A 24,222-nucleotide genomic window follows, 5' to 3' on the forward strand; every position below is an offset into this window, starting at 1 on the left:
TTGCTTTGCACCAACCCCTCAACCTTCCGGAATTTCTGTACTCCTCCAAAACTTGCAATGGTGAGTGCAGCTCCAGTAATAATCCAGAAGCTCGACACGGCCCAGGCCAAAGGCGCCCACTTCAGCGACACCCCATTCACCATCTTAACCATTCACTCCCTCCACCACTGGCAGCAGCGTACATCATATACAAGATGCACTGCAGGCGCTCCACAAGGATCCTTCAAACTTTCCAAAATAGCAAACTCTGCCACCTAGAAGAACAAGGGCCAAGGGCACCTGGGAACACCGCCACCTGTAAATTCCTGATTCACATACCAGCCTGACCTGTGATGTGTTGGCTTGTGTAGGCTTGAGAGATGAACCGACACTTCCAACACAGATGAAGGTTCAACTCAATTTTATTAACTACTTCTAACTAACTAACACACGATGACTGTGGGTCTAAATGATGCTAACTTAAACTAGAGACCTAAGCCTTGTCCGAACCAGTTGATTCTCTCAGCACGTGGTGTGAGTCTGTGCTGGGCTGGATGAGTTCTTGTTACACTGAGAGGCAGCACCCAGAATGAGCGGCAACTGTGGTGCCCTCTGCCTTTATAGTGTGTGTATTCTAACTGGTGATTGGCTGCGGTGTTTGTACATGTTGATTGGTCCCTGCGTGTGTCCATCAGTGTGTGTCTGCAGCACGATATACTGGTGTATATTATGACAACCTGGACCTGTATCACTGTTGCTGAGTTATTATTCAGGAATTTCCTTCCTAACATACAAATGTATGAATTAGGAGCAAGTGGAGGCCACTCAGCCCCTCAAACCTACTCTGGCATCCATAAAGATCATGGCCGATCTGACTGCAATCTCAACTCCACACTCTCATCTATCCTTGATAACCTTTCACCCCTTTGCTTATCAAGAATCTATCTAGCTCTGCCTGAAAGATACTCAAAGGGGGCGATTCTCCGCACTCACGACGGTGCGGAGAATAGCGGGGGTCGTAAATTTTTACGGCCACGCTAGTCTGACGCCCTCCCACTATTCTCCCCCCCCCCCCCCACGCCCGCCTCCCGACACGAATCGCTGCCCGCCGTTTTTTTACGGCGAGCAGCGATTCTCAGCTGGCCGATGGGCCAAAGTCCAAGCCCTTTACGACCGTTTTTAGGAACGTCAAACACACCTGGTCTGGCCGTTCGTAAAAACGGCCGTAAAGCTGGGATCTTGGGAACCATGGCACCGATTGGCACGGCAGTACCACGGCCGTGCCAAGGGTGCCATGGGCCCGCGATCGGTGGGCACCGATCGCGGGCAGCGGGTACTTACCCCGCGCACTCTTTGTCCTTCCACCGCCCCGCTGTATCCATTCGCGGGGCGGCTGAGGGGCATCCCGGCCCGCGCATGCACGGGTTTCGCGCAAATGTGCGATGACGTCATCCGCGCATGCGCGGGTTGGAGTCTTCCAATCCGCACATGCGCGGCTGACGTCATGTGACGCGTCAGCCGTCGCAAACTCTGGCAAGCGGGCTTAACGAAATTCGTTAAGCCCGCAATGCCGGAGTTCACGGCTGCGGCATGCTAGCCCTGACCGGGGACCAGAATCGGTTCCCGGTCAGGGGGGCGGAGGCTGGTGTCAAACCCGCCCGTTTTTGACGCCAGCCTCACGATTTCTCCCGGTTTGGGAGAATCTCGCCCAATGACTCTGGGCATGATTCAACTGAAAGGTAACAAAGTCCCATAGCGAGCGCTGAGAAACACATGTCTATATAACGCCACTCACATTAAATAAGGGGCCTCAGCGGGGAACATAGCCCCGTTTTCTACACCGAGGAACTCCACACGTCGGAATCCTCAGTATAGCGCGAGATTAGAATGCATTTTTAAATGGCGTCCTGATCTCCGAGGCCCCCAGCGCGACTCTTGACCCCCCCCAGCCCCAACGCATATGGGAGGGTCCTGGCATTCCTCCCCCCCCTTGCACCCCTCCCAACACCCGCGTAGGGCACCCCCGGCCTAACCAACGGCGCAAAAGGAAGCTAATCAGGCCATAAATTATGCAACGACCCTCCGATAGGGCTCCCGACCCAGGCTCATGCCCTATCCCGTAACCCCATCTATTTTCAGGCACGAAGGAAAATTTAGCATGGCCAATCTACCTATCCTGCACATCTTTGGACTGCAGGAGGAAACCGGAGCACCTGGAGAAAACCCACGCAAACACGGGGAGAACGTGTTCTCCGCACAGTCAGTGACCCGAGGCTGGAATCGAACCCGGTTCACTGGCGCTGTGAGACAGCAGTGTTAATCACTGTGCCGCCCATATTGGGTGACATCTTCAGCAAAATGGTCCTTTCTGGGTTGGGCGTAGAATAGAGAGGAGGTTTTGTGGTGGCCTTTGAAACGCATGCTTAAGGATTTGAATCCCACTGACCGAGGAAGGCACGTTCATAATGCAGTCTGCAGGTTGATTATCAACCTGCAAATCCTTCCAGCATGCAGATGGTAAGAGTGGGGGAAACCCCTTGGAGTGGCACTCCCTCAATCTGGAGATTTGGACCGGTGAGCTACTTCACCAGGAGTAACAAGCCGTAGGAAACGAAACATGTACTTTAACTGCCTCATGCGTCTCTCAATGCAGGAAGTCTTCTAATTCTAAGAGTGAAAGAAAGTTAGACGGCGCATTTTATAACACTTCATTTAGATGTTGCCTTTTAACACAGCAGGCACTGCAAGGCACGCTGGCACAGGTGGCAGCACTGCTGCCTCACAGCACCAGGGACTCGGGTTCAATTCCGACCTCGGGTGACTGTGTGGTGTTTACACGCTCTCCCCGTGTCTGTGTGGGTTTCCTCCGGGCGCTCCGGCTTCCTCTCACGTTCCAAAGATGTGCAGATTAGGTGGATTGGTCATGCTAAATTTCCCCTTAGTGACCAAAGGTTAGGTGGGGTTATGGGGATAGGGCAGGGGGGGGGGGGGGGGGGGGGGGAGATGGGCCTGGGTAGGATGCTCTTTCAGAGAGTCGGTACAGATTTGATGGGCCGAATGGCCTCCTTCTGCACAGTAGTTATTCTATTAATAAAGGCACTTCCCACTTCAAATCAAAGTCCGACACTGCGGTGCCATATAAGGAGATATTAGAGCTGGTGACCATTTGATCAATGAGGTTAGATTTTACGGAGCATTTTACAGAAGGAGTAGAGCAGAGAGAGGGTTAAGGCACAGAGGGGTGATGGACAATTCAGGCCTTGGTGTTCATTTGAGGGTGGGGACAGGAGCATTGGAATAGTCAAGTCCAGAAGTAAGAAAGGCAAAGGATGAGCCAGGGACAGAGACAGTGACACAAGTGGGTGATGAAGTGACTATCCCCCTCTACACTCCGCATTGATGACAAATTGTTTTTTAGGATACGGCCTCTATCTCTAAAATCATGTAATGGATGAGGAACGCACCAGTTCATTACCTTTACTCACAGCCTTGAACACACACAATTGATTCAAGCATTGAGGTGTTTGTAATACCTGCGCCCAAGGGTGATTACAAGGACACAGGACACGCAGTTAAAGATTATGCAGAGGCTCTAAATCAGGCCTTTTATCTCATTAGTGGATTTAAGGCAGTCTTGCTGGGACTGGTCGGACTGCTGTTCGCACACGGCGAAACACTCGGCCGTGTGAAAACCACCAAAACTACTTTAGAAGGAAGAAAATTACCCGGAGGAGCGAGGAAATGCTGGGTACCTTGATGACAGTGCTCTTCCTTCTTGCCAGGATGGTTGGGAAGGTGAGTTTCAACTGGGAGGTTTGAGCAGTGTCATTTAAAAAAAATTCATTCATGGGGATGTGGGGCATCGCTGGCTGGGCCAGCATCTATCGCACATCCCTAATTGCCCTTGAGAAGGTGGTGGGTGAGCTGACTTCCTGAACCGCCGTAGTCCCTGAGGTGTAGGTGCACCCACAGTGCTGTTAGGGAAGGATTTTCAAGACTTTGGCCCAGCGACAGTGAAGGAACGGCGATATATTTCGAAGTCAGGGTGGTGAGTGACTTGGAGGGGAACCTCCAGGTGGTGGTGGGGTTCCCAGGTATCTGAGGCTCTTGTCCTTCTAGATGGTAGTGGTCGTGGGTTTGGAAGGTGCTTACTAAAGAACCTTGGTAAGTTACTGCAGCGCATTCCGTCGATGGTACACACGGCTGCCACTCTGCATCGGTGGTATAGGGAGTGAATGTGTGTGGATGGGATGCCAATCAAGCGGGCAGCTTCATATTGGATGATGTCGAGCTTCTTGAGTGTTGTTGGAATTGCACCCATCCAGGCAAGTTGAGAGTATTCTCTCCACAGGGTGAAGCAGTGGTTAGCACTGCTGCCTCACAGCACCTGGGACTCAGGTTCAATTCCGGCCTTGGGTGCCTGTCTGTGTGGAGTTTGTGCGTTCTCCCCCTGTCTGCGTGGGTTTCCTCCGGGTTCTCCGATTTCTTCCCACAGTCCAAAGATGTGTGAGTTAGGTGGATTGGCCATGATAAATTGCCCCTTAGTGTCCAGAGATGTGCAGGTGAGGTTATGAGGTTACAGAGTTAGAGCGGGGTGTATGAGGGAGTAGGGTGTCATTCAAAGGGTCGGTGCAGACTCAATGGGCCGAACGGTCTCCTTCTGCAGTGTAGGGATTCTATGATTCCATTACACTCATGACTAGTGTCTTGTAGATGGTGGACCGGCTTTGGGAGTCAGGAGGTGGGTTACTCAATGCAGAATTCCTAGCCTCTGGCCTGCTCCTGTAGCCGTAGTATTTGTGTGGCTGGACCAGTTCAGTTTTTGGACCATGGTAACCCCCAGGATGTTAATATTGGGGGATTCAGCAATGGTAATGACATTGAATGTCAAAGGAAGATGGTTGGAGTCATCTCTTGCTTGAGATGGTCATTGCCTGGCACTTGTGGTACACGCATGTTATTTGCCACTTAACAGCACAAGTTTTTAGTACATTGATGGAATGTTATCAGGGCCCATAGCCTTTGCAGTATCCAGTACCTTCAGCCTTTTTTGATATCACATGGGGTGAATTGAACAGGCTGAAGACCAGCTGGAGATCTCAAGAGGAGGCCACAATGGATTATCCACTCAGCACTTCTGACTGAAGATAGTTGCGAATGATTCGGCCTCGTCTTTTGCACTGATGTGCAGGGCAATGATGGGGATATTTGTGGAGCCAGTAAATCCAGTAAATTCTTTAATTGTCCACCACCATTCACAACTGGATGGAGCAATATTAGAGTTCCTATTTAGTCGAACTGGGCTCTGTGTGTATGTGTGCAAGGAGGATGTGTCTTTACCTTCTCCCGTGTCTATTCCTCTCATTCTCCTGCTTTTCCCGCTCTCTTGCTTCCATTCTTTTACTCTGCCTCCTTGTCTCTTATTCCCTTTCTTCTTTTCATTCAATTTATTCCCTCGCTGTTGTTTCCTGTCAGATTACTTTTTGTTCCTGATGAGGGGTAATCGACCTGAAATAATGGTCTGGACTGGATTTTCATCCTTGTGGCTGGTAGCGAGTGTTGGTAAATTTCCCGGCTCGTGGCGCTTGCCTAAGAAGAGACCGCCTGCAAAAGATGGGATTTTCATTCTGGTGGGACGAGGCTGGTACCAGGCTGGCTGATCTGGGAAAATTTCATAAGCAGCCACAGGGTCTTTGAGTTGCCGAGGGAGGATGTTTATTCGTTGTGCAATGTCACCCCGGCTAAAATAAACATCCAAAGGCTCTCCAGGCCACAACCCCCGCACTCCCCTATGCTCCATCCATGCCGCTCATGTACCCACCACCCTCACCACCAATAGCCTCTCATGGTCCCCCATTGCCAAGGTACGGCACTCCCATGTCCATTGACCCAGAATACACTGGATAGAAGCAATAATACCAATAGTGACAGTAAGACGTGTTAAAAAAGTAGTCATTCGTTGATCACTTTCTACCCTCATAACAAAAACACCTGTTTACTACATTCCCATAAAAGTGTCAAACATCCAGACACTTTAAATTTTCAATAGCTGAAACTGCAAGCACTTGGAAACTATCTTGTGGAAGTAAATATTGTGGAATGGCCAACATTGATTGGACGGTTTGAGCTGTCACTCAACTAATCTTTCCTTTGGAGCTCAGGTGTTTCAGTAGACTAATGGCTTTCTTGGCTCACAGCCAAGAATAGATAATGATGCATGAGGGGACACAGAGGGTGGGTGGGTATATCTTGACATGAGAGATATGAGGAGCCATGGGGGTTGTTTCGAGGCCAGGTCAGGAGTGCAGGGTATGGGTTTTGGACAGGAATCAGCCCTTAATAAGAACTCGCAAAAATCAGAAACCGAGAATGGTTTTAGGAATCTTGGAATTATGATGCAGCTAGCATTTGCTAAGGATTCCCGACTCAACCCAATTCGGTGAATATTCAGGCCATTAATTTTGTTTCTCTCTTCAAAGATGCTACCCGACCTGCTGATTGTTTCCAGCTTTTCCTGATTTTATTTCAGATATCCAGCACCTGCAGTATTTTATCACCTTTTTTTCCCTTTTGGTTTGATCCCTTCCTCTTGCCTTTCCCCTTCGTCATTGTTTGTATTTTTCATCCTCCTGGTTTTCTCTCCTCTCTCCTCACATTCGTCTCATTAAACAGTTGGGTGGATAAATTCTGGTGTCAGCCACCAATCGGTTGGATGATTTGGCGTCGGCTGACGTGTTTGCTATTTGCCTGGCAAGTTCCCCCCCAAGTCACTCGCCGCCCTGATTTGGAAATATATCGCCGTTCCTTCGCTGTCGCTGGGCCAAAATCCTGGAACTCCCTCACTAACAGCACTGTGGGAGTACCTACACCATACGGACTGCGGCGGTTCAAGAAGGCAGCTCACCACCGCCTTCTCAAGGGCAATTAGGGATGGGCAATAATTGTTGGTCTAGCCAGCGACACTCATATCCCATGAACGAGTATATTTGTAAATACATTTTGGAGTTAAGCAATTCTGCAAAGTAAGTTATTTTAAATTGGCATATGTGTAATATAGCATCAATAACACTCAAAGCACATTCTGTCATCAGCCTTGTTTTTTTATACTGCATTGGTGGCTACAAAATTAGGAAATTAAGGTGTTATGAGATTTGCTTGACGACTCGTTGGCACAGTCACATGGGCAGGAAGAAACCGGCTTCATGATTTATCAAGAGTCTATTTGACAGATCAAACCAATCTTATGGACGTAGCAAGAAGATTATTGTCCCCGCCTTTTATAGATCCCTTCTCGCCGTACTCTCACTGTTTTCACTGTTTAATACTCTGTCATTATTACCACATGCCACCTTGAAGTTTGGGACCGGGCTGTTCCGGGACGAACATCTCCACTATCGGGTGTACCAGCCGCTGCCCTGGTACATACGGAACAACAGTCGGTATCGCAGATCCAGTCGGGTGAATGAGGTAAAACTCGAGATTATCACACTTTACACTGGGGAAAGTTGGCCATGTGCTTACCCTCCGTTCTGGGAGGTCTGAGGCTGATCTGTTTCATGACGTAGATTCTTCATTTTCTGCAGTTGGATATGATCCATACCCAATACTGAATGATCTGGGCCACTATCTGATGTTAGCAGTGCCCTTTAGGTTAATTCGAGGTTTGCCTGACAACGTTATTTAAGACCCTTGGCTCTTTGCGGGGAGGAGGGTGGGGGTGGGGGGGGGGGGGGGGGGCAACCAACCCCTACATCAAAAGCTCAGGTCCCTCTGTTCAATCCACTTTGACATCCACTAGAATTCCTTTTCTTTTCACATCCACAGACTCTTGAGAGCGCAAGAATTGGAGTCTTGAGGTCACTTTGGCCATTACACAATAGACAAAGACCATGAGAGAAAGGAGCAGAATAGGCCATTCGGCCCATTGAGTCTGCTCCGCCATTTGATCATGGCTGCTTTGTTCCTCACCTCCGTTCTCCTGCCTTCTCCCCATAATCCCCGATCCCCTTGTTAATCAGGAACATCAGATTTGTGCTTGAGGTGCTGCCACCTACAGGCGGAATGAGACAGAATAGTTCTTTCTTTGAACATACGAACGCAAGAACTAGGAGCAGGAGTAGGCAATTTAGCCTCTCAAGTCTGCTCCACCGTTCAATGTGATCATGGCTGATCTCATCCTGGCCTTAACTCCACCATCCTGCCTGTTCTCCATTACCCTTCAACCCATTACAAATTAAAAATCTGTCTAACTCCTCCTTAAATTTACTCAGCATCCACTGCAATCTGCTGTAGCGAATTCCACAGATTCACGACCCTTTGAGAGAAATATCTCTGTTTTAAATCTGCTGCCCCTTATCCTTGAACTGTGACCTCTCTTTCAAAATTGCCCCACAAGAGGAAGCATCCACTCCAAGTTTACTTTATCCATGCCTTTTAGCATCTTATGTACCCCAATTTGATCTCCCCTCATTCTTCTAAACTTTAGAGAGAATAGGCCTAAACTGCTCAATCTCTCCTCATACGACAAACCCCTCATCTCTGGGATCAATCTAGTGAACCTCCTCTGAACTGCCTCCAATGCCACTGCATCTTTCCTCAAATAAAGGGACATGTCCTGTTCCTGAGATGCACTATAGAGTGTAAGCTGTCGCTATAATGTGCGTAGCTGACACTGATCCAATGATATGCACTTAAATAGATTATTGATAAGAACCTGCAATTTGTTCAAACATGCAAGAAAGGCGTATGTGACATTGCCACACATACATTATTGTTGTCAACAATTAAGCTCTTCCTCTCTTCGTTCCGAATGCTTTTGTTCCATTTTTAAAGCTGCCCCCTTCAGCTAAACCCATGAACAAATGGGTGAAACGGGGGCATTTTTGTGTTACCTTTTGGAAAAGGAAAGATGGTCGAGAAAGGGATGCTTCGCATTGTAGCAAATTTTTTAAAGGGTTCCTCCTCCAGGAGAAATTCTTCCCCCTGCCACCCTCTAATATCCCCAAACTCTGCAATCTGCTCCTGGATAAACCTCCCACCAGACAGGCTGATCCATTTTGGATTCACTGAGGGGAAAACGTGGTGGACAAGGAAGCAGGCTTGACGATTCAAACATTGAGAACTCCGGCGATGAAGGAAACAGCGCCCTAATAAAGATGTTTCTCCCCAGGCCTATAGACAGCTGAGGAAGGCTCCAGTATGCAGTCTGCGTTTATGCTTTGACTGATGTAGTTCCCAGTCAGCACTGACACATTTGTAATTCCTTAATCCCCGCTGTGGCTTCCACCATCTGTGCATCTCCAGCAGAAAGAATGTGACCTTCCAGCGTCAAGGGGAGAACAGCAGAGCCAAGGGAAAATGCCGGAAGGAATTTTCCGGCCTGTTTATGATGTTACCAAGGCCTTTGCAAGGCACTAGTCATGCAATCAGACTATCAGTTTTCAGACAGAGCAAACTCCTTTTTGAAAGGTAATAGTCACCAACATTATCTACGTTTGGAGACCAAGACCTTTATTAACCTTTAGGAGCTTAAAAAATGTTTTCCATAAAATGTTTTTCTTGAAAGAGAAGATGCTTAAGCTTCCAAAAAGGTGAATGAGGGGTTCCTCTTGGGTCAGATATTGTATAGATAGGGTTAATTGTAGTTTTAATCCTAAAATCATTTTAGTTTTAGTTTTAATTTATTTTTCTATTGATTCATTTGTAAGATGTGAGTAGCACTGGTGAGGTCCAGGTCTGTTGTCCGTGTCTAATTGCCCTTGAGATGGTGATGGGGAGGCACCATCTGGAACCACTGCAGCCTGTATGATGAATGTACTCCCACAGTGCTGTTAGGGAGGGAGTTCCAGGATTTTGACCCTGTGACAGTGATCTAGACTGAGCCTAATGAAAGGTCCATTGGTGGCAAGAAGGATTTCTACATCCAAATTAGTAAACATTTGGAACTGGGCTTGAGATGCCGAGTAGAATCCTCAGATTTGGTTACAATGCAGTGCGATGTTGTGATAGGGGAGGCTGTCAGTTTGTTTCTCCCCTGGTTAGATTAGTCAAAATGAGGCAACTGTCTTTGCATTGAGGTTAAACACTATTCTGTTTAAAATATTTTAAGTGCAGTCACTGTTGTAAGGTAGGAAACGCACAGATAATTTATAAAGAGCAAGTTCTCACAAATACCAATGTGACATTGACCGGACAATCTGTTTTTATGATGTTGATTGAGGGGTAAATATTGGCCAGGGCTCAAGGGGGAACTCTCCTGTTATTTTTCAAGATAGTCCACCTAAGCGGGTAGAGAAGGCCTGAGATTGACATCGCATACAACGCCCTCAGCAGTGTAGCACTCCAACAGTGCAGCAATCCCTGAGTAATGCACTGGTGTATCAACATCGGTTTCTGTACTCAAGTCCTGAAGTAGGTGGAACCTGGTGCTCAGATGCAAGCGTGCTACCAACAGAGTGATCGCTGAAACATTGGAAGATGATAGTTCATTGAACGCTAACAATTACCCGTTATAACACTGATCAAAACAACAGCTCCTCTTTCAGATTGTGGTGTTGTCAAAATCTTTCCGTAGCCCGACGCATTTGCTTACTTTATTTCTGTGCCGCGGATTACAGACCTCTCATTGAGCTCAATATTTTGACCAGTTATGGTGCATATTTGCAGTGAGGCTAAAAGCAATAGATTGAGGTTCTCGTCAGTTCAGTGATTTCTAATTGATCGGAATTTGGGAGAGTTCAACACTGCACCCTATGGGGAAGTGTGAAACCACTGACAACAACTGGTGGATTTCTGCTTTGGTGCATTTGCAGACCACAGAGGAGCAATGACATCAAACACTTGATAGTTCAGTCATCGTTAGTACTGCAAAGCCCAGGTCAACATGTTACAATCAGATGTGTTTTCGCAAATGGGTTCCAATTGATTTTCTATTCATGATACTTGTTACATCAGATAGATTCACGTTGAAGGAACTCATCACTTATTCGGTCTCTTCTTACTTTCAAAAGGGTGGAGCTCGACGCAGCAGCATTAACTCCTCGAAGGGTAGGTCACAGACCGGTAGGTTTTACATTTTTATTTGGTGGCCCCTCAGGGTTTGAGTTTGAAAATCTGTTTGTGATAATGAGGCTAGTGCCTCTGCCAATATGACGGTTCTGGCGGGGAACTCAGGAATTGGAAAGGGCTCTTGTCAACCCAAACCCTTTGGAAGTACTGGCAAGGCTAGAGGTATGGAAAAAGAATGCATTTTATTTCAGCCTAACTATACTGGCAAGGGAAGCAGTTCAGAAACGGTTGGCTAGGTTTATTCCTGGGGTGAAGGTGTTATCTTATGAGTAAAGATTGAAGAGGCTGGGTCTATACCCTTTGGAATTAAAAAAAATACAAAGGGATTTAATGAAATAAGGTCCTTTACAACATAAAGTTCACTAGCAATGCTACTGTTCCAAAGGAAACTGTGAAGAAAGTTTGATTTGTTAACTCCACCCTGATACTTCAGCGATTGTCAAGAGACAACAACAAGCACAAATTTCTGGGAGGGAGCAAAATTCTAAAAAGCGAGTATTCAACCAGGGAGAGCGAGTGCTGGCTAGAAAAGCTACACCATCAATGAGAAATGGGTAACTGCTGTGATCCGATGATAGACAGGTCCAATATCATACACCGCACAGAGGGACGGTGAAGGGGTTTGGCCACGTCCTGCTGATCAGCTACTAACTTCACAAAGTGCAATCGCCGAGAATTCTTCAGAAGTTGTACCGTTCGAAATTCCAGACAGAAATAGTTCGGGACAGAGGCTAAATACGGAGACAAGGTCAGATTCTGTTTCTGGGAACCTATAGCGACAGACACTGGAGTAACTTCCCCAGAAATAACACCTACTGAAGGGAATGAGGGAACGTCCAAGGTCTTGAGTAGCCAGGTTCCAGAATGTCGAATTCAACCAAACGGAATTGACATCCACCTGATAAACTGTCTTATTGAATTGTGTATTGAGTACGAAGATAATGCATCAGTGGATTTGTTGTATAAATGTAAAATCGTTGTTGTAACACAAATGAAGTAAAAGGGGAGGGTTGATATGGGGCGGAATTCTCCGACCCCCCCGGGGGGTCAATCCCGCCCCTGCCGTGTCCCAAATTCTCCGCCCCCCCGAGATTCGGCGGGGGCTGGAATTGCGCCGCGCAGGTCAGCGGGCCGCCCCTCGGCGATTCTCCGGCTTGTGATGGGCTGAAGTCCCGCCGCTGACAGGCCTTTCCCGCCGGCGTGGTTTAAACCACCTCTGGTACCGGTGGGATTGGCCGCGCGGGCAGGCTCCGGGGTCCTGGGGGAGGGCGCAGGGCGATCTGACCCTGGGGGGTGCCCCAACGGTGGCCTGGCCGGCGATCGGAGCCCACCGATCGGCGGGCGGGCCTGCGCCATGGGGGCACTCTTTTTCTCCACCCCGCCATGGCCTTCACCATGGCGGGGGCGGAAGAGACCCCCTCCCCTGCGCATGCGTCGATATGACTTCAGCAGCCGCTGACGCACGGGCGCATGCGCGGACTTCCGCCGGCCGGCGAAAGCCTTTCGGCCCCGGCTGGCGGGGCGACAAAGTGGCGGGCACTCCAGCGCGGGCCTAGCCCCTCAATATGAGGGCTTGGCCCCTAAAGGTGTGGAGAATTCTGCACCTTTGTGGAGGCCCGACACCAGAGTGGTTCACGCCACTCCGTCCCGCCGGGACCCCCTGCCCCGCCAGGTGGGGGAGAATCCCGGCCATGGATCTGAAAGTACACTCCTGCTGTTAAGCATCACATGACATGTAGGGACATCAGAAGGATGTTTGAGCAGGTTTTGCCAAGTTCTCCACCTTAGGTTGTATGAACCTCTCATCGTGGGAATCCTGAGTGTGGGCAACTCTGAACTTTATTTCTTTGCGGCTAACAAAGAAATGTAAGTGTCAAATTTTGTTTGATAACACTCCTGTAAAGCACATTGGGATGCTTAGGGTGCTAACTCCATTTACAAGGTGATCTGTCAGAAAGATCTCACTTGAAGTAACAGAGGGAATCAGCATTCATTTCATGAGCTGTAAACCTGTTCCACAGGTTCATTATTCTCTGCGAAAAGATGAACTATTATTGATATATCCTAGTATTGATTCTAGTTCTGTTTTTGTACAGCTTGATAGTGGCCTTTGTCTAACCTATGTGGTTAAAAATAAACTGACTACACAAACATTATCTTATAACCACTCATTGCTCGTCTCCCTTAATGCTATGTGGCTTCAACGCTGATTACAAATGTATGTTTACCAGAAAAGAGCAACTTGCATTTCTGCCTTCAACACAGTAAAATGCCCCCCGGGCACTTCACAGGAGAGTTATCACAGTTTTCTTTGCACAGTAACTTCATTGAAGCCTACTTGTGACGATAAGTGATTATTATTATTAATTATTATTACCAAACTTAACTTGACACCACATTTTTTACACTGAGACCTATGAGGAGGTGTTGGAGCAGGTGGCCAAAAAGCTCAATCAAATCATTTCTCAGCCACGGAGTGTGGGAGCCACGGGAAAAAACGTTGACATCGGCAGGACCGGAAGATAAAGCCACAGCCAATGGTGGGCCCGAACACACCAGGATCGGGGGGGCTGGTAACCGGGATGGAAAATTCCGCCCAGTGTCTTAAAGGAGGAGTCAGAGGTTTTGGAATTCTGGATTGTAGAGCCTAGGCGACTTGACACACCACTGCCAATGGTGGAATGATCAAAATTGAAGATGTGTATGAGGCCAGAATTGAGGGAGTGCAGAGATCTTTGAAGGTTGCAGGGGGGACTAAACCTGAGGCGTTGTTAGACCGGCAGCAAATTACAACGCAGAAGGATGCACAATCTAGAATGTGGAGATGGAAGTAATGCTGGTAATATTTTTCGGATAGTCGCTTCAAAAGACACTGCTGAAGCTGAATGTGCGGAGGAGCTGGCGTTAATTAGTAAAGACTTTGGCTTGGCATATGTTCCAATGGTTGAATCTATTAGAATCCATTTTCCTGATGAATCTCATACAAGTGAGAATGGATTCCTGTGTCCATGTGGAAGATTCCGTGTGAGTCAATGTTACAGCCCTGGCTGATCGGGCATTTAGTCAGCATGACATGACAAGAGAAAATCGTGCCTACCCCTACACGTCCCACTTCTTTATTGGAAGTCTCTAGAATGATTAGATGTATCTTTGAAGCTGAGTTAATTAGGTGATTTTTTTCGCTCTAAAACTAAAAGTGTAAATTGTTTCCAGTCATAGAATACAAAAACATGAAGGTAATGTTTTGAATTTGTGCAAGATCTAAGGTAGGCTTTGAATGGTGTGTTATGCCTTAAGCACCCCATTAGAGGAAGGGCTTAATTGCAATGGAAAAAGTGCAGCGTAGATTCAATAAGAGGTTACCAGATATGAGGGGTAATGTTTTGCACTCGAGACTTCACAAGCTAGGGCTTCTTCCATTGATTCTGAGAGGTGATGTACAAATGGTTCTGGTCGGGTAAATAACAATGGTTTCCTTTCAGTGATTGATAAAATAATCAGCCATTGCCCACAAAGGACCAGAAGCATCTCTCTCCATTATTATTAATAATAATAATAATCACTTATTGTCACGAGTAGGCTTCAATGAAGTTACTGTGAAAAGCCCCTGGTCGCCACATTCCAGCGCCTGTTCGGGGAGGCTCGTACGGGAATTAGAGGGAATGGGTTATATATATCTTGAGGGACACCACTCCACTAGTATGGGCCAAAGAATGGGGGGGAGGGGGGAGGATTGAATTTCTGCCATTGGCATCATTGCGCATCACGTTCTAGCCATCCAGCCAACGAAGATAACTGACCCCCTCTGGTTGGCTGGTTTGACGTTCTTCTATTTGTCACAACTGTACCGCTCATACGACAAGAATTGGTAAACCAATAATGTGGGTTCTTTATTTGAAGATAAGACTATATCCAGGAAATGACAACTGGGAGGCCACGTTAACATGCCTGCCGTGTACGACTATGTTGTGCCTGCAGTGTCATGGTATTAGACATGACATCCTGTCTCGTGGTGGACAGTGATGGACAGTGGTTTAATGTATGCATCCTTTAAGGTACATGTACATCACATCACGACAGTTGGTGAGGTGATAACAAGAGGGAACAGGTTTGATAAGAACTGGAGGAGCGCTTATGGATAAACTTCTTTACACAGAGCCATTAGTATGTGGTCTTCTCTGGCATATGCTTTAAGCAGTACAAAAACAGAGATTTAGAATCATAGAATTTACAGTGCAAAAGGAGACCATTCGGCCCATCGAGCCTGCACTGGCCCTTGGAAAGGTGGGAGAATCGCGTGCGGGTGTCGGGGCAACGTGGTGCGAATCGCACGGTGCCCCGGCGATTCTCCCACCCGGCGGGGGGTGCAGGGGAGGAGAATCCCGCCCATGAGCTGTGAGGCAGCAGTGCTAACCACTGTGCCACCGTGCTGCCCAGAAAAGAGGAATAGCAAAGGGCGTGTGGAATGAGTACGATTAGATTTGATGGCTCATGTTTAATTTTAATTCTTTTGGAATTGTGAGGGCAGTGGTGGGGAGGAGCAACTGGGCCAGAGGATGTGAGGGAGCTGCAAGCCTTATAACGGGAGATGAAGCCAGCACTTGACCCTGACTGCGTCCATTAACCCCGCTCCCTCTTACGGCTGGACCTCCAGACCTTTCCAACTCTTTACTTCCCCAAATTTGCTTCAATGGCCAATGAAAAAACTCTCCTAAAAAAAAAATCAGATAAATAAAATGTTAATTTTTAAAAATTATTGCGATTGTTTTTACTACTAAAGCAAGAAATGGAGTTGATGCTGGCTCATTAATTGCCGATATGATTTTTGATGTGATAGAGCAGTAATAGACATCCCAAGGTTTCAAACCCATAGTTATGTAGAGCAGTGAAAGATATTCTGGCATTTTAAACGATGGATTTAGAAGCTCATTACAGTAAAAAGATGGGTTTTGAAAATGCTATTTCACCCCGGGGGCCTGTATTACATTTTATTTTATTTTATGGCAAGCAACGCATTTTAGAAAATTAGCACTGGCGGGTATAAGGAGGAAGGTACAGTTCGAGTATTAAAGGAGAACCATTTGGCAGTCATTTATAAACTGCCGTTCGGAGGACATACATTTGGCTGAATGATTTTGGAACTGTCATGACGTGACAAAAGAAAAATCATAGCTTTCAGTAAAAGGTTGTAGTGAATACCTCCTAAGCAGTGTCCACGTTTAAAAAAAAAAGGCATACAGGGTGTAACAGGTTCTGTTAAGATTTGCAGGAAAATCTTCCGGCACCCCATTGGCCGGCTGCCGGGAGGGAGAATCCCACTGTCGGCCGGGGGGGGGGGGGGGGGGGGGGAGGGGGGGCGCACCAGAGAATGGGTGTGGTGGGATAGAGAAGCCCGCCCATATTTTAGCCCTTGCCTTCCCTCTCCCATTTTCTCTACATTCTCTCCAATCGCTATTATCAATTATCCATGAGGAAAATATTGTGCAGAAATGCAGGGTACGGAGAGAAGCCATTTGGCCTATTCTGTCTGGACCCAGTCAAAAAAGAGCTACCCTGCCCAACTCACTTTACAGCTCTTAATGATCGTCTTATACATTGAGACACTTCAGGCGTGTACCCTGGTATTTTTTAAATGCCACGAGGGTTTTTGCCTCTACCACTATTTCAGGCAGTAGGTTCCAGACACTCAACTCTCCTCTAAACACTCCATGAACAACTTTTAAACCTATTCCCCTTTGCTATCTCTGCGAATGGAAATAGGCCTGTCCACTCTATCTACGCCCCTCAAAGTTTAATGCAGGTGAATTAAATCTCCCCTCACATTCTTCTGCTCTATAGTAAATGCCCTCAGCCTAACCTGTCTTTCCACTTTGTTACAATTTTCCAACAACAACCTGGGAGGGGCAGGGTGGGAGATTTTTTGGCCCCACCCCCAGGCGAAGCCGGTGGGCGGGCGGGGCGGCGTGCCGTGATGCCAATGGGAGTCTCCAAACAGATTATACTCTGGTGGGAATTTCCCATCGTAATTGTCCCCATCTCCTGCCAATGATGGCATTAATGCCATGGAAGTTCAGGAACCCCATTGCCATACATTCAATTATCATTTTGCCCTCATGTCCGGGGTTGGGGAGGTGGGGGTGGTTGTGCTGGGTTTCTGTGGGGCATTTGTGTTTCTCTTTTAATTTTTGTTGTTTTCTGATCGGGGCGCACTATAAAAACGAGCACCCTGACCTGGCAGGGGCCTGCCCTGCCAACGTGACATTGTGGGACCCACCTCCAGGACATCTTTTGACTAAATGTGTCAAAACATAGGTTGGGAAATGCCAGCAGTGAGGTCGGCAGGCAAGACACCACTTTTCCCACCTGACTTGACTCATTGGCAGAACAAGAGAACATTTCACCCTTAGATCCTACAGCCGGCCAATAGGATATTACCATCGTGGCGATGGCAATTTATATGGTCCGTCGGTGAGAGACTCGCCAAGGCCTTGGTCGTCTCTAGCGGAATCACGTTCTTCTTGGTGATTAGTGCTGTGGCCTAACTAGTGTCCTACAGAGTTTGAGTATAATCTCTCTGATCCTCTCTCCTATGGTCGGGGTTCCCCCCCCCCCCAACCTCCCCCTCCCAACACCCGTCCACCACACCCGCACTCGCCCCCTCACCTTCGGCGATCCCAGAAGATCCCGCCAGCGGCAAGAGCTGGAAAATCCTGTCCTAAGCCTCGGATAAGTATCCTGCATGTTTTCTTAACCACCTTATCCAGCTGTCCTGCTACTCTCTGGAAGTGCACAGAGTGTCCACCGAATGCTCTGTGCTTCTCAGAACCTACCAGGTAACCACCCTCTTAATGCTTCAGAAGAGAATGTTGTGGTGGAAAACTATGTGGGCTCAGATTCAATGTTTAATTGACTCTGGAAATTCTTGGTTTTATTGGATTGTGTGTAGTCACCTGTGCTGTTTCTCGGCAAGGTTTCCCCTATTTATGTAAAACCAAAAATAAAACTTTGAATTGAGAATTTTTACCAGTATAGTTCAGGATTGTAAATGACCCTGAATTTTCAGGTTGGTCACTGACATTTTCGCTACAATAATGTCTCCGAATAAAATGCAATGTTCATCATTCTGGATGTTCGCGGGTGACATTCTCCATTCGGAAGACCATTGGCTGGATTCTCCGATTTTGAGGATATGTCCGGAGAATGTATCTAGTATGACAATGAAAAAGCTGGCGGCGCCCCCGACACCGATGCTCTGCTCGGTGGGGGGGGGGGGGGGGGGGGGGGGCTAGCAGCTGCACCATGTAAACCCCCGGCGTTCCCGACAGAAAAGGCCGGAGAATTTCCGGGTCCGTGGCCACGCATGCCGATGACCTGCAGCGGTCGCGCCATACATCATGGCGCCGGCCGCGCAGGGACATGGCCTGCCAGATAAAGCCCATTGCCGCCCCCAGACCACCCCCCACCAATCCCCCCAGCCCCTGCCGAAGCCGCCAGCCCCCGGCCAATGGAATGCTCCCCCCCCCCCGGACTGTGACGGCGTTGGACACAGTCTGCCGTCAGGAAGTCAGCCCATCGGGGGCAGAGGATTGGTGGAGGGCCTTCAGGTGTCTTCCTTAGGCCGTCCCAACGGCGTGCGGCGTACTCCCCGATGACACCGTATTGGGGGGGGGGGCGGAGCATCTGAAAAATGGCGCCGGCCCGATTCGGTCGCAAAAGGGGATTCTCCGCCCGGTCGCCAAATACGATTTCGGCGTAGGGCAACGGAGAATACCACCCTAAGTTCTTCAACCCATTACCAATTAAAAATCTGTCTAACTCTTCCTTAAACTGACTCACTGGCCCAGCATCCACTGCACCCCAGGGTAGCAAATTTCACAGATTCTCAACCCTTTGGGAGAAGTAGTTTCTCCTGAACTAAATATGCTACCTCTTATCCTGCGACCTCGCGATTCTAGAATGCTCCACATGAGGAAGCATCAGCTCCACGTCTACTTTACCCATACCTTTTAGCATCTTGTATACCTCACTTTGACCTCCCCTTATTCTTCTAAACTCTAGAGAGTATCGGCCTAAACTGCTCAATCTCTCTTCATACGACAAACCCCTCACCTCTGGAATCACTCTAGTGAACCTCCTCTGAAATGTCTCCAATACCACCACATCTTTCCTCAAACAAGGGGACCAAAACTGTTAAGGATGACGAGGATGGTAATGGTTGAAGGGTTATGGAGAACGGGCAGGAAATTGACAAGATGAGATCAGCCGTGATCATATTGAATGGTGAAGCAGGCTCGAGGGGCTGAGTTCTTATAGTTCTTATGTTCTTACGTAAATTGAAAGAGAAGGCGTACTATGTTGCAAAGATTTCTGATTGAAACTTTTCTAAATGCTGTCAGCCCATACTGTGAAAAAGAGATCCAACATAAACACAGGCTACTTATTAAATATCTGTAGAAATGGCCTGACCTGAATGAAACCACTTCCTCAGATGGGTAAATAGTGTTTTTAATCTCACCCGGTTGCCTCTCATGCCTGATTGATGTTTAGTGCAAGAGAGGGAGAGAGAGATTGACTGAGATGTACTAAAATGGAAAGATAATAACAGATCTGCAGAAGCATATTGCCAGTTGCTGGATGGAAATGGTCAGTTTTGTAATGGAATACAGACGTATTTTCTTCTCCCAAGTACTTTTCAGTGCCACATGCTCAACAGTTGTTTGATGAATAGGAATTGGAATTGTATTGCATCACAGTCTCGACAGAGAAGAACTTTAAATCCTCGCCTCTGCTGACGTTCAATCAGCCCAGGCATTAGGAGGGGGGAAGGGGGGGTTTACTGCCAATCTCAGTTCCAAATATTAGAGAGAAAACTAGCCAAGGAAATTGGCTCTTCCACCTGTTGTCGCTCAGCATCGTCCCCTCCTGGTACGATCAATGACGACTATTGCATTATAGAGCGGTTAAGATGGCATATGGTAAACTTGCCTTTTATGGTCTGTTCGCCGCATTATAGGAAGGATGTGGAAGCATTGGAAAGGGTGCAGAGGAGATTTACCAGGATGTTGCCTGGTATGGAGGGAAGATCTTATGAGGAAAGGCTGAGGGACTTTTTCGTTAGAGAGAAGAAGGTTAAGAGGTGACTTAATAGAGGCATACAAGATGATCAGAGGATTAGATAGGGTGGACAGCGAGAGCCTTTTTCCTCGGATGGTGATGGCTAGAACGAGGGAGATAGCTTTAAATTGAGGGGAGATAGATACAGGACAGATGTCAGAGGTAGGTTCTTTACTCAGAGAGTAGTAAGGGAGTAGAATTCCCTGCCTGCAACAGTAGTGGACTCACCGACACTAAGGGCATTTAAATGGCCATTGGATAAACATATGGATGATAATGGAATAGTGTAGATGGGCTTTAGATTGGTTTCACAGGTCGGCGCAACATTGAGGGCTGAAGGGCCTGCACTGCGCTGAAATGTTCTATTCTATTAGCCAAGGCATAGAGTTTAAGAGCAGGGAGGTAAAGCTGGAACTGTATAAAATGTTGGTTAGGTTACAGCTAGAGTATTGTGTGCTATTCTGGAATCCACATTATAGGAGGGATGTGATAGCACTGGAAAGGGTACAGAGGAGATTTACTAGGATTTACATAGAATTTACAGTGCAGAAGGAGGCCATTCGGCCCATCGAGTCTGCACTGGCTCCTGGAAAGAGCATCCTACCCAAGGTTCACACCTCCACCCTATCCCCATAACCCAGTAACCCCACCCAACACTAAGGGCAATTTTGGATACTAAGGGCAATTTATCATGGCCAATCCACCTAACCTGCACATCTTTGGACTGTGGGAGGAAACCGGAGCACCCGGAGGAACCCCACGCACACACGGGGAGGATGTGCAGACTCTGCACAGACAGTGACCCAAGCCGGAATCGAACCTGGGACCCTGGAGCTGTGAAGCCATTGTGCTATCCACAATGCTACCGTCCTGCCCCCTAATCTGCCTGGGCTGGAAAGTTTTAGCTATGAAGAGAGACTGGGGTTGTTTTCCTTGGAGCGGAGGAGACTAAGGGGGGGGGGGGGGGGGACATGATTAAGATGCATCAAGTTATGAGGGGCGTACATAGAGTAGACAGGAAGAAACTTTTCCCCTTGGTGGAGGGATCAATGACCAGGGGGCAGAGAGTTAAAGTAAGGGACAGGATGTTTGGAGGGGATGTAAGGAAAAACCTTTTCACCTAGAGTGTGGTGTGAGTCGAGAACTCACTGCCTGAAAGGGTGGTGGAGGCAGAGACTCGTGCCTCAGGTGAGGCGTTCTTCACATTGGGAAAAAAAACATTCCAAGTGCCTAAAAATTGCAATCTGGATTGCGCCACCGGGGGCGGTGGGAATAACGCCAATTCCCACACCAACAATGAGGCTTTGGACGAGATTCTCTGGCCTCGCCGCAGCGTGCTTCTCGGTGGCAGGAGGCGGCACTCCGTGGGGCCGGGACTGGACGACCCTGCCAGCCTGAGCAACCAGCAGGCCTCGCCTGTTGTCAGTTTTTTCAGAAAATTCCCCCGCATAATTTCAGGCTGTTGCCCTTTATTTCTGGCTTGGCCACTACCTCCTCACCTCCTCCGTGACGGAGGAGGTGAGGAGGTAGTGGCCAGGCCAGAAATAAAGGGCAACAGCCTGAAATTATGCGGGGGAATTTTGCTGAGGTCCCGGAGTGAACAGTGTAACATCAAATGCACCGTGTTGGCAGCAAAAGCAGCCAAAGGATAATTGGCAACGGGAGTTTCCCCTGATTCAAATACTTTCAGCTCATTCCCGCATTTTCTCAGACATCGGGGTACTCGTACCAGGAGCCATTTTCACCTCCTCTGGACTGGGTCTCATTGTTTTCTTTTTTTTTTACTGTTCCTCCACCACCTTCCCTTTCGCTCTTTTTCCCACCAACCCGTTCCCTGCCTCCATACTCCACTCAAAAACTGTTAAGTCCCCAGTTACTTCGGCTCTGACAAAGGGTCATTGGGCTGAAACATTATCTCAGTTTTCTCTCCTCATTTAGGGGAGGGAGTGGCGTAGTGGTATTGTCACTGGACTAGTAACCTAGAGATCCAGGGGTAATGCTCTGTGGTCCTGGGTGAAAATTGATATCAATAAAAACCTGGAATCAAAATTCGAATGATGACCATGTGTGGAGGCCTGGATCAATGATATGGCGGGGTTCATTAAATTGGAGAAGGTGAAATTTGCCCTGAGAGGATCAGTACAAGGGTTCTTTAGGCGGTGGCAGCCTTTCCTGGACTTCCTGGCAGAATGGTAGGGAAATAGGCCGGCGGCAGCAGCAGCAGCAACCGGGGGGGGGGGGGTTTCAGAAGGAGAGGGAGGGAGAACTGTGTACATGGGTGTGTGGGATGTGGCGGGTGTCATCTCTTTCCCTTTTGTTGTTTGGGTGCTCTTTTGTTTTGTTTTTCTTTTGTTTGTAGTTGCTTTTGAAGTTGGGTGGGTATTGTTCTTGGTGTGTTACCGCGGTTGTTTTGTTAATAGAGTTGAGGTGTTTATATTTTGTAAAAATTTCAATAAAAATTTTTTTTTTTTAAAGTACCCAGAGTTCCCGGCGGTCGGCCTTTCACTGTAGTTGACCACCGGGCAAACATCTAGCTCATTAAAGCCTAAGTTTGGACGTTCATCGTGCCTCGCGTCCAATTGATGGTACATCAATATTTTCACTTTATTCCTTTAGGGATAACACAACCTTTGTCAGAAGAAAAGAAGGGTTTCACGGAAGCCAACTCCGAGCGAGCAGCCGTAACCATCCAGACACAGTATAGGAGGTACCAGCAACGGAAAAATGAGGGAAGGAATTCATAAAGGCCACTTGTGTGCCATGCTGCGGGCTTCATTGTAAAGTGTAATGGTTACATCCCCCTGTAATGTTGCGCCATATGTTGGGAGATTAAAATTAGCAACAAGTTGGTGATGATTCTGTAACATTACCGGGCTTCAAACAATAAAGTAGATGTGGATTTTATTCATAGTTATAAAGTAAGCTTCTCCTATCTGTAACTTGTTAATCAATATTATTCCATTATTTTTAATAACCGTCAGGAGAAAGGTTACATTTAAAACTAGGTAAAGGTTTAACGTGCAAAAGATATAGATGGTAATGCAAAATTTAGCTACTGTCATCGTCAAGAGCTTGTTTTTATTTCAGACCAGTTGCAATCAAAAGAGAAAATGCTGGAAAATCTCAGCAGGTCTGGCAGCATCTTTAGGGAGAGAAAAGAGCTGACGTTTCGAGTCCAGGTGATCCTTTGTCAAAGCTCTCTTTCGGTTTTAGATTCCAGCATCTGCAGTAATTTGCTAATAGAAAGGGTTACAATCTTCTTCGACTAAATGTCCCCAAGCATCCTCTGTGAAATAGAAATGGACAGGCTAAACCCAGTTTTTCTCTTTGAACTCGCCCAAAATTCATAGGGGCGCAGAAGCCACTAACAAGTGGAGGAAATGGGAAAGTTGGGCTGGTGCAACAAGGAATTTTTATTCTAATGCTGCAGGTTACGCACCATCCTTTGTCGAATTACCATGTGTGGTGAACGTATTATACTAATAATCCACCAGTGTATTTGTATCTGTGCTGTTGCCCTTGTATTTGTATCTGTGCTATGCTGTTGGCCTTGTGGGCTTCTCCTATGGGCCATTGTATGGCATTATCCATAGGGGAACATGTTGGGGCATGTATGGGCTCCGCCCATGGCTCCTCCCCTTGAAGGGAGGTATAAAGAGCAGTCGACCTGTAGGCAGTTCTCAGCATTGGTTCAGTCACAGGCAGGCACTGTTCTAAGTTGATTAAAGCCACGGTTTACTTCTACTCTTGTCTCGAGTGAATTGATGGTCGCATCACCGTGCTTGACATGAATTCTGGTGACAGAAATGTTCCAGTCGGAAGATGCTCCTCAGGTTGTTGATTTACAAATAAAGGAAAGGTTGGGGCGCGAGGATCACAAGATCGCCGTGTCCAGCATAAGAACAGAAAAGAAAAGGCAAAGGAAAATGGAGAGAAGGGCATTTCACTGGAAATGTTCAGGCAGAAATTCTCGATTTTCAATGAATCTCACCATTTAATAGACTTTAAATTCCCCAATTTTAATTTTTCAATGTCCTGTATGTTCCACTCATGTTCACTTGA

At 47.5% G+C, this 24,222-nt stretch overlaps 1 protein-coding gene across 3 annotated transcripts; it reads left to right on the plus strand.

Moving 5' to 3' along the window:
- The first annotated feature begins 3,590 nt into the window (after positions 1-3,590).
- LOC119954159 lies at positions 3,591-23,070 on the plus strand. 3 transcript variants are annotated; one of them, XM_038779117.1, is made up of 4 exons: positions 3,591-3,774; positions 7,336-7,446; positions 10,989-11,025; positions 22,777-23,070. In XM_038779117.1, the coding sequence occupies exons 1-4, from the start codon at positions 3,721-3,723 to the stop codon at positions 22,902-22,904; spliced, it is 330 nt and encodes a 109-aa protein (XP_038635045.1). In that variant the 5' UTR covers positions 3,591-3,720; the 3' UTR covers positions 22,905-23,070. The 3 variants fall into 3 exon arrangements, with proteins under 3 accessions (XP_038635045.1, XP_038635044.1, XP_038635046.1); XM_038779116.1 differs by having other exon boundaries at positions 3,592-3,774; positions 10,989-11,040; XM_038779118.1 differs by lacking the exons at positions 3,591-3,774; positions 7,336-7,446 and adding an exon at positions 9,384-9,447 and having other exon boundaries at positions 10,933-11,040.
- Positions 23,071-24,222: the final 1,152 nt, after the last annotated feature.

Source organism: Scyliorhinus canicula, chromosome 19 (assembly GCF_902713615.1).
Source record: "Scyliorhinus canicula chromosome 19, sScyCan1.1, whole genome shotgun sequence".
Lineage (NCBI taxonomy): Eukaryota > Metazoa > Chordata > Chondrichthyes > Carcharhiniformes > Scyliorhinidae > Scyliorhinus > Scyliorhinus canicula.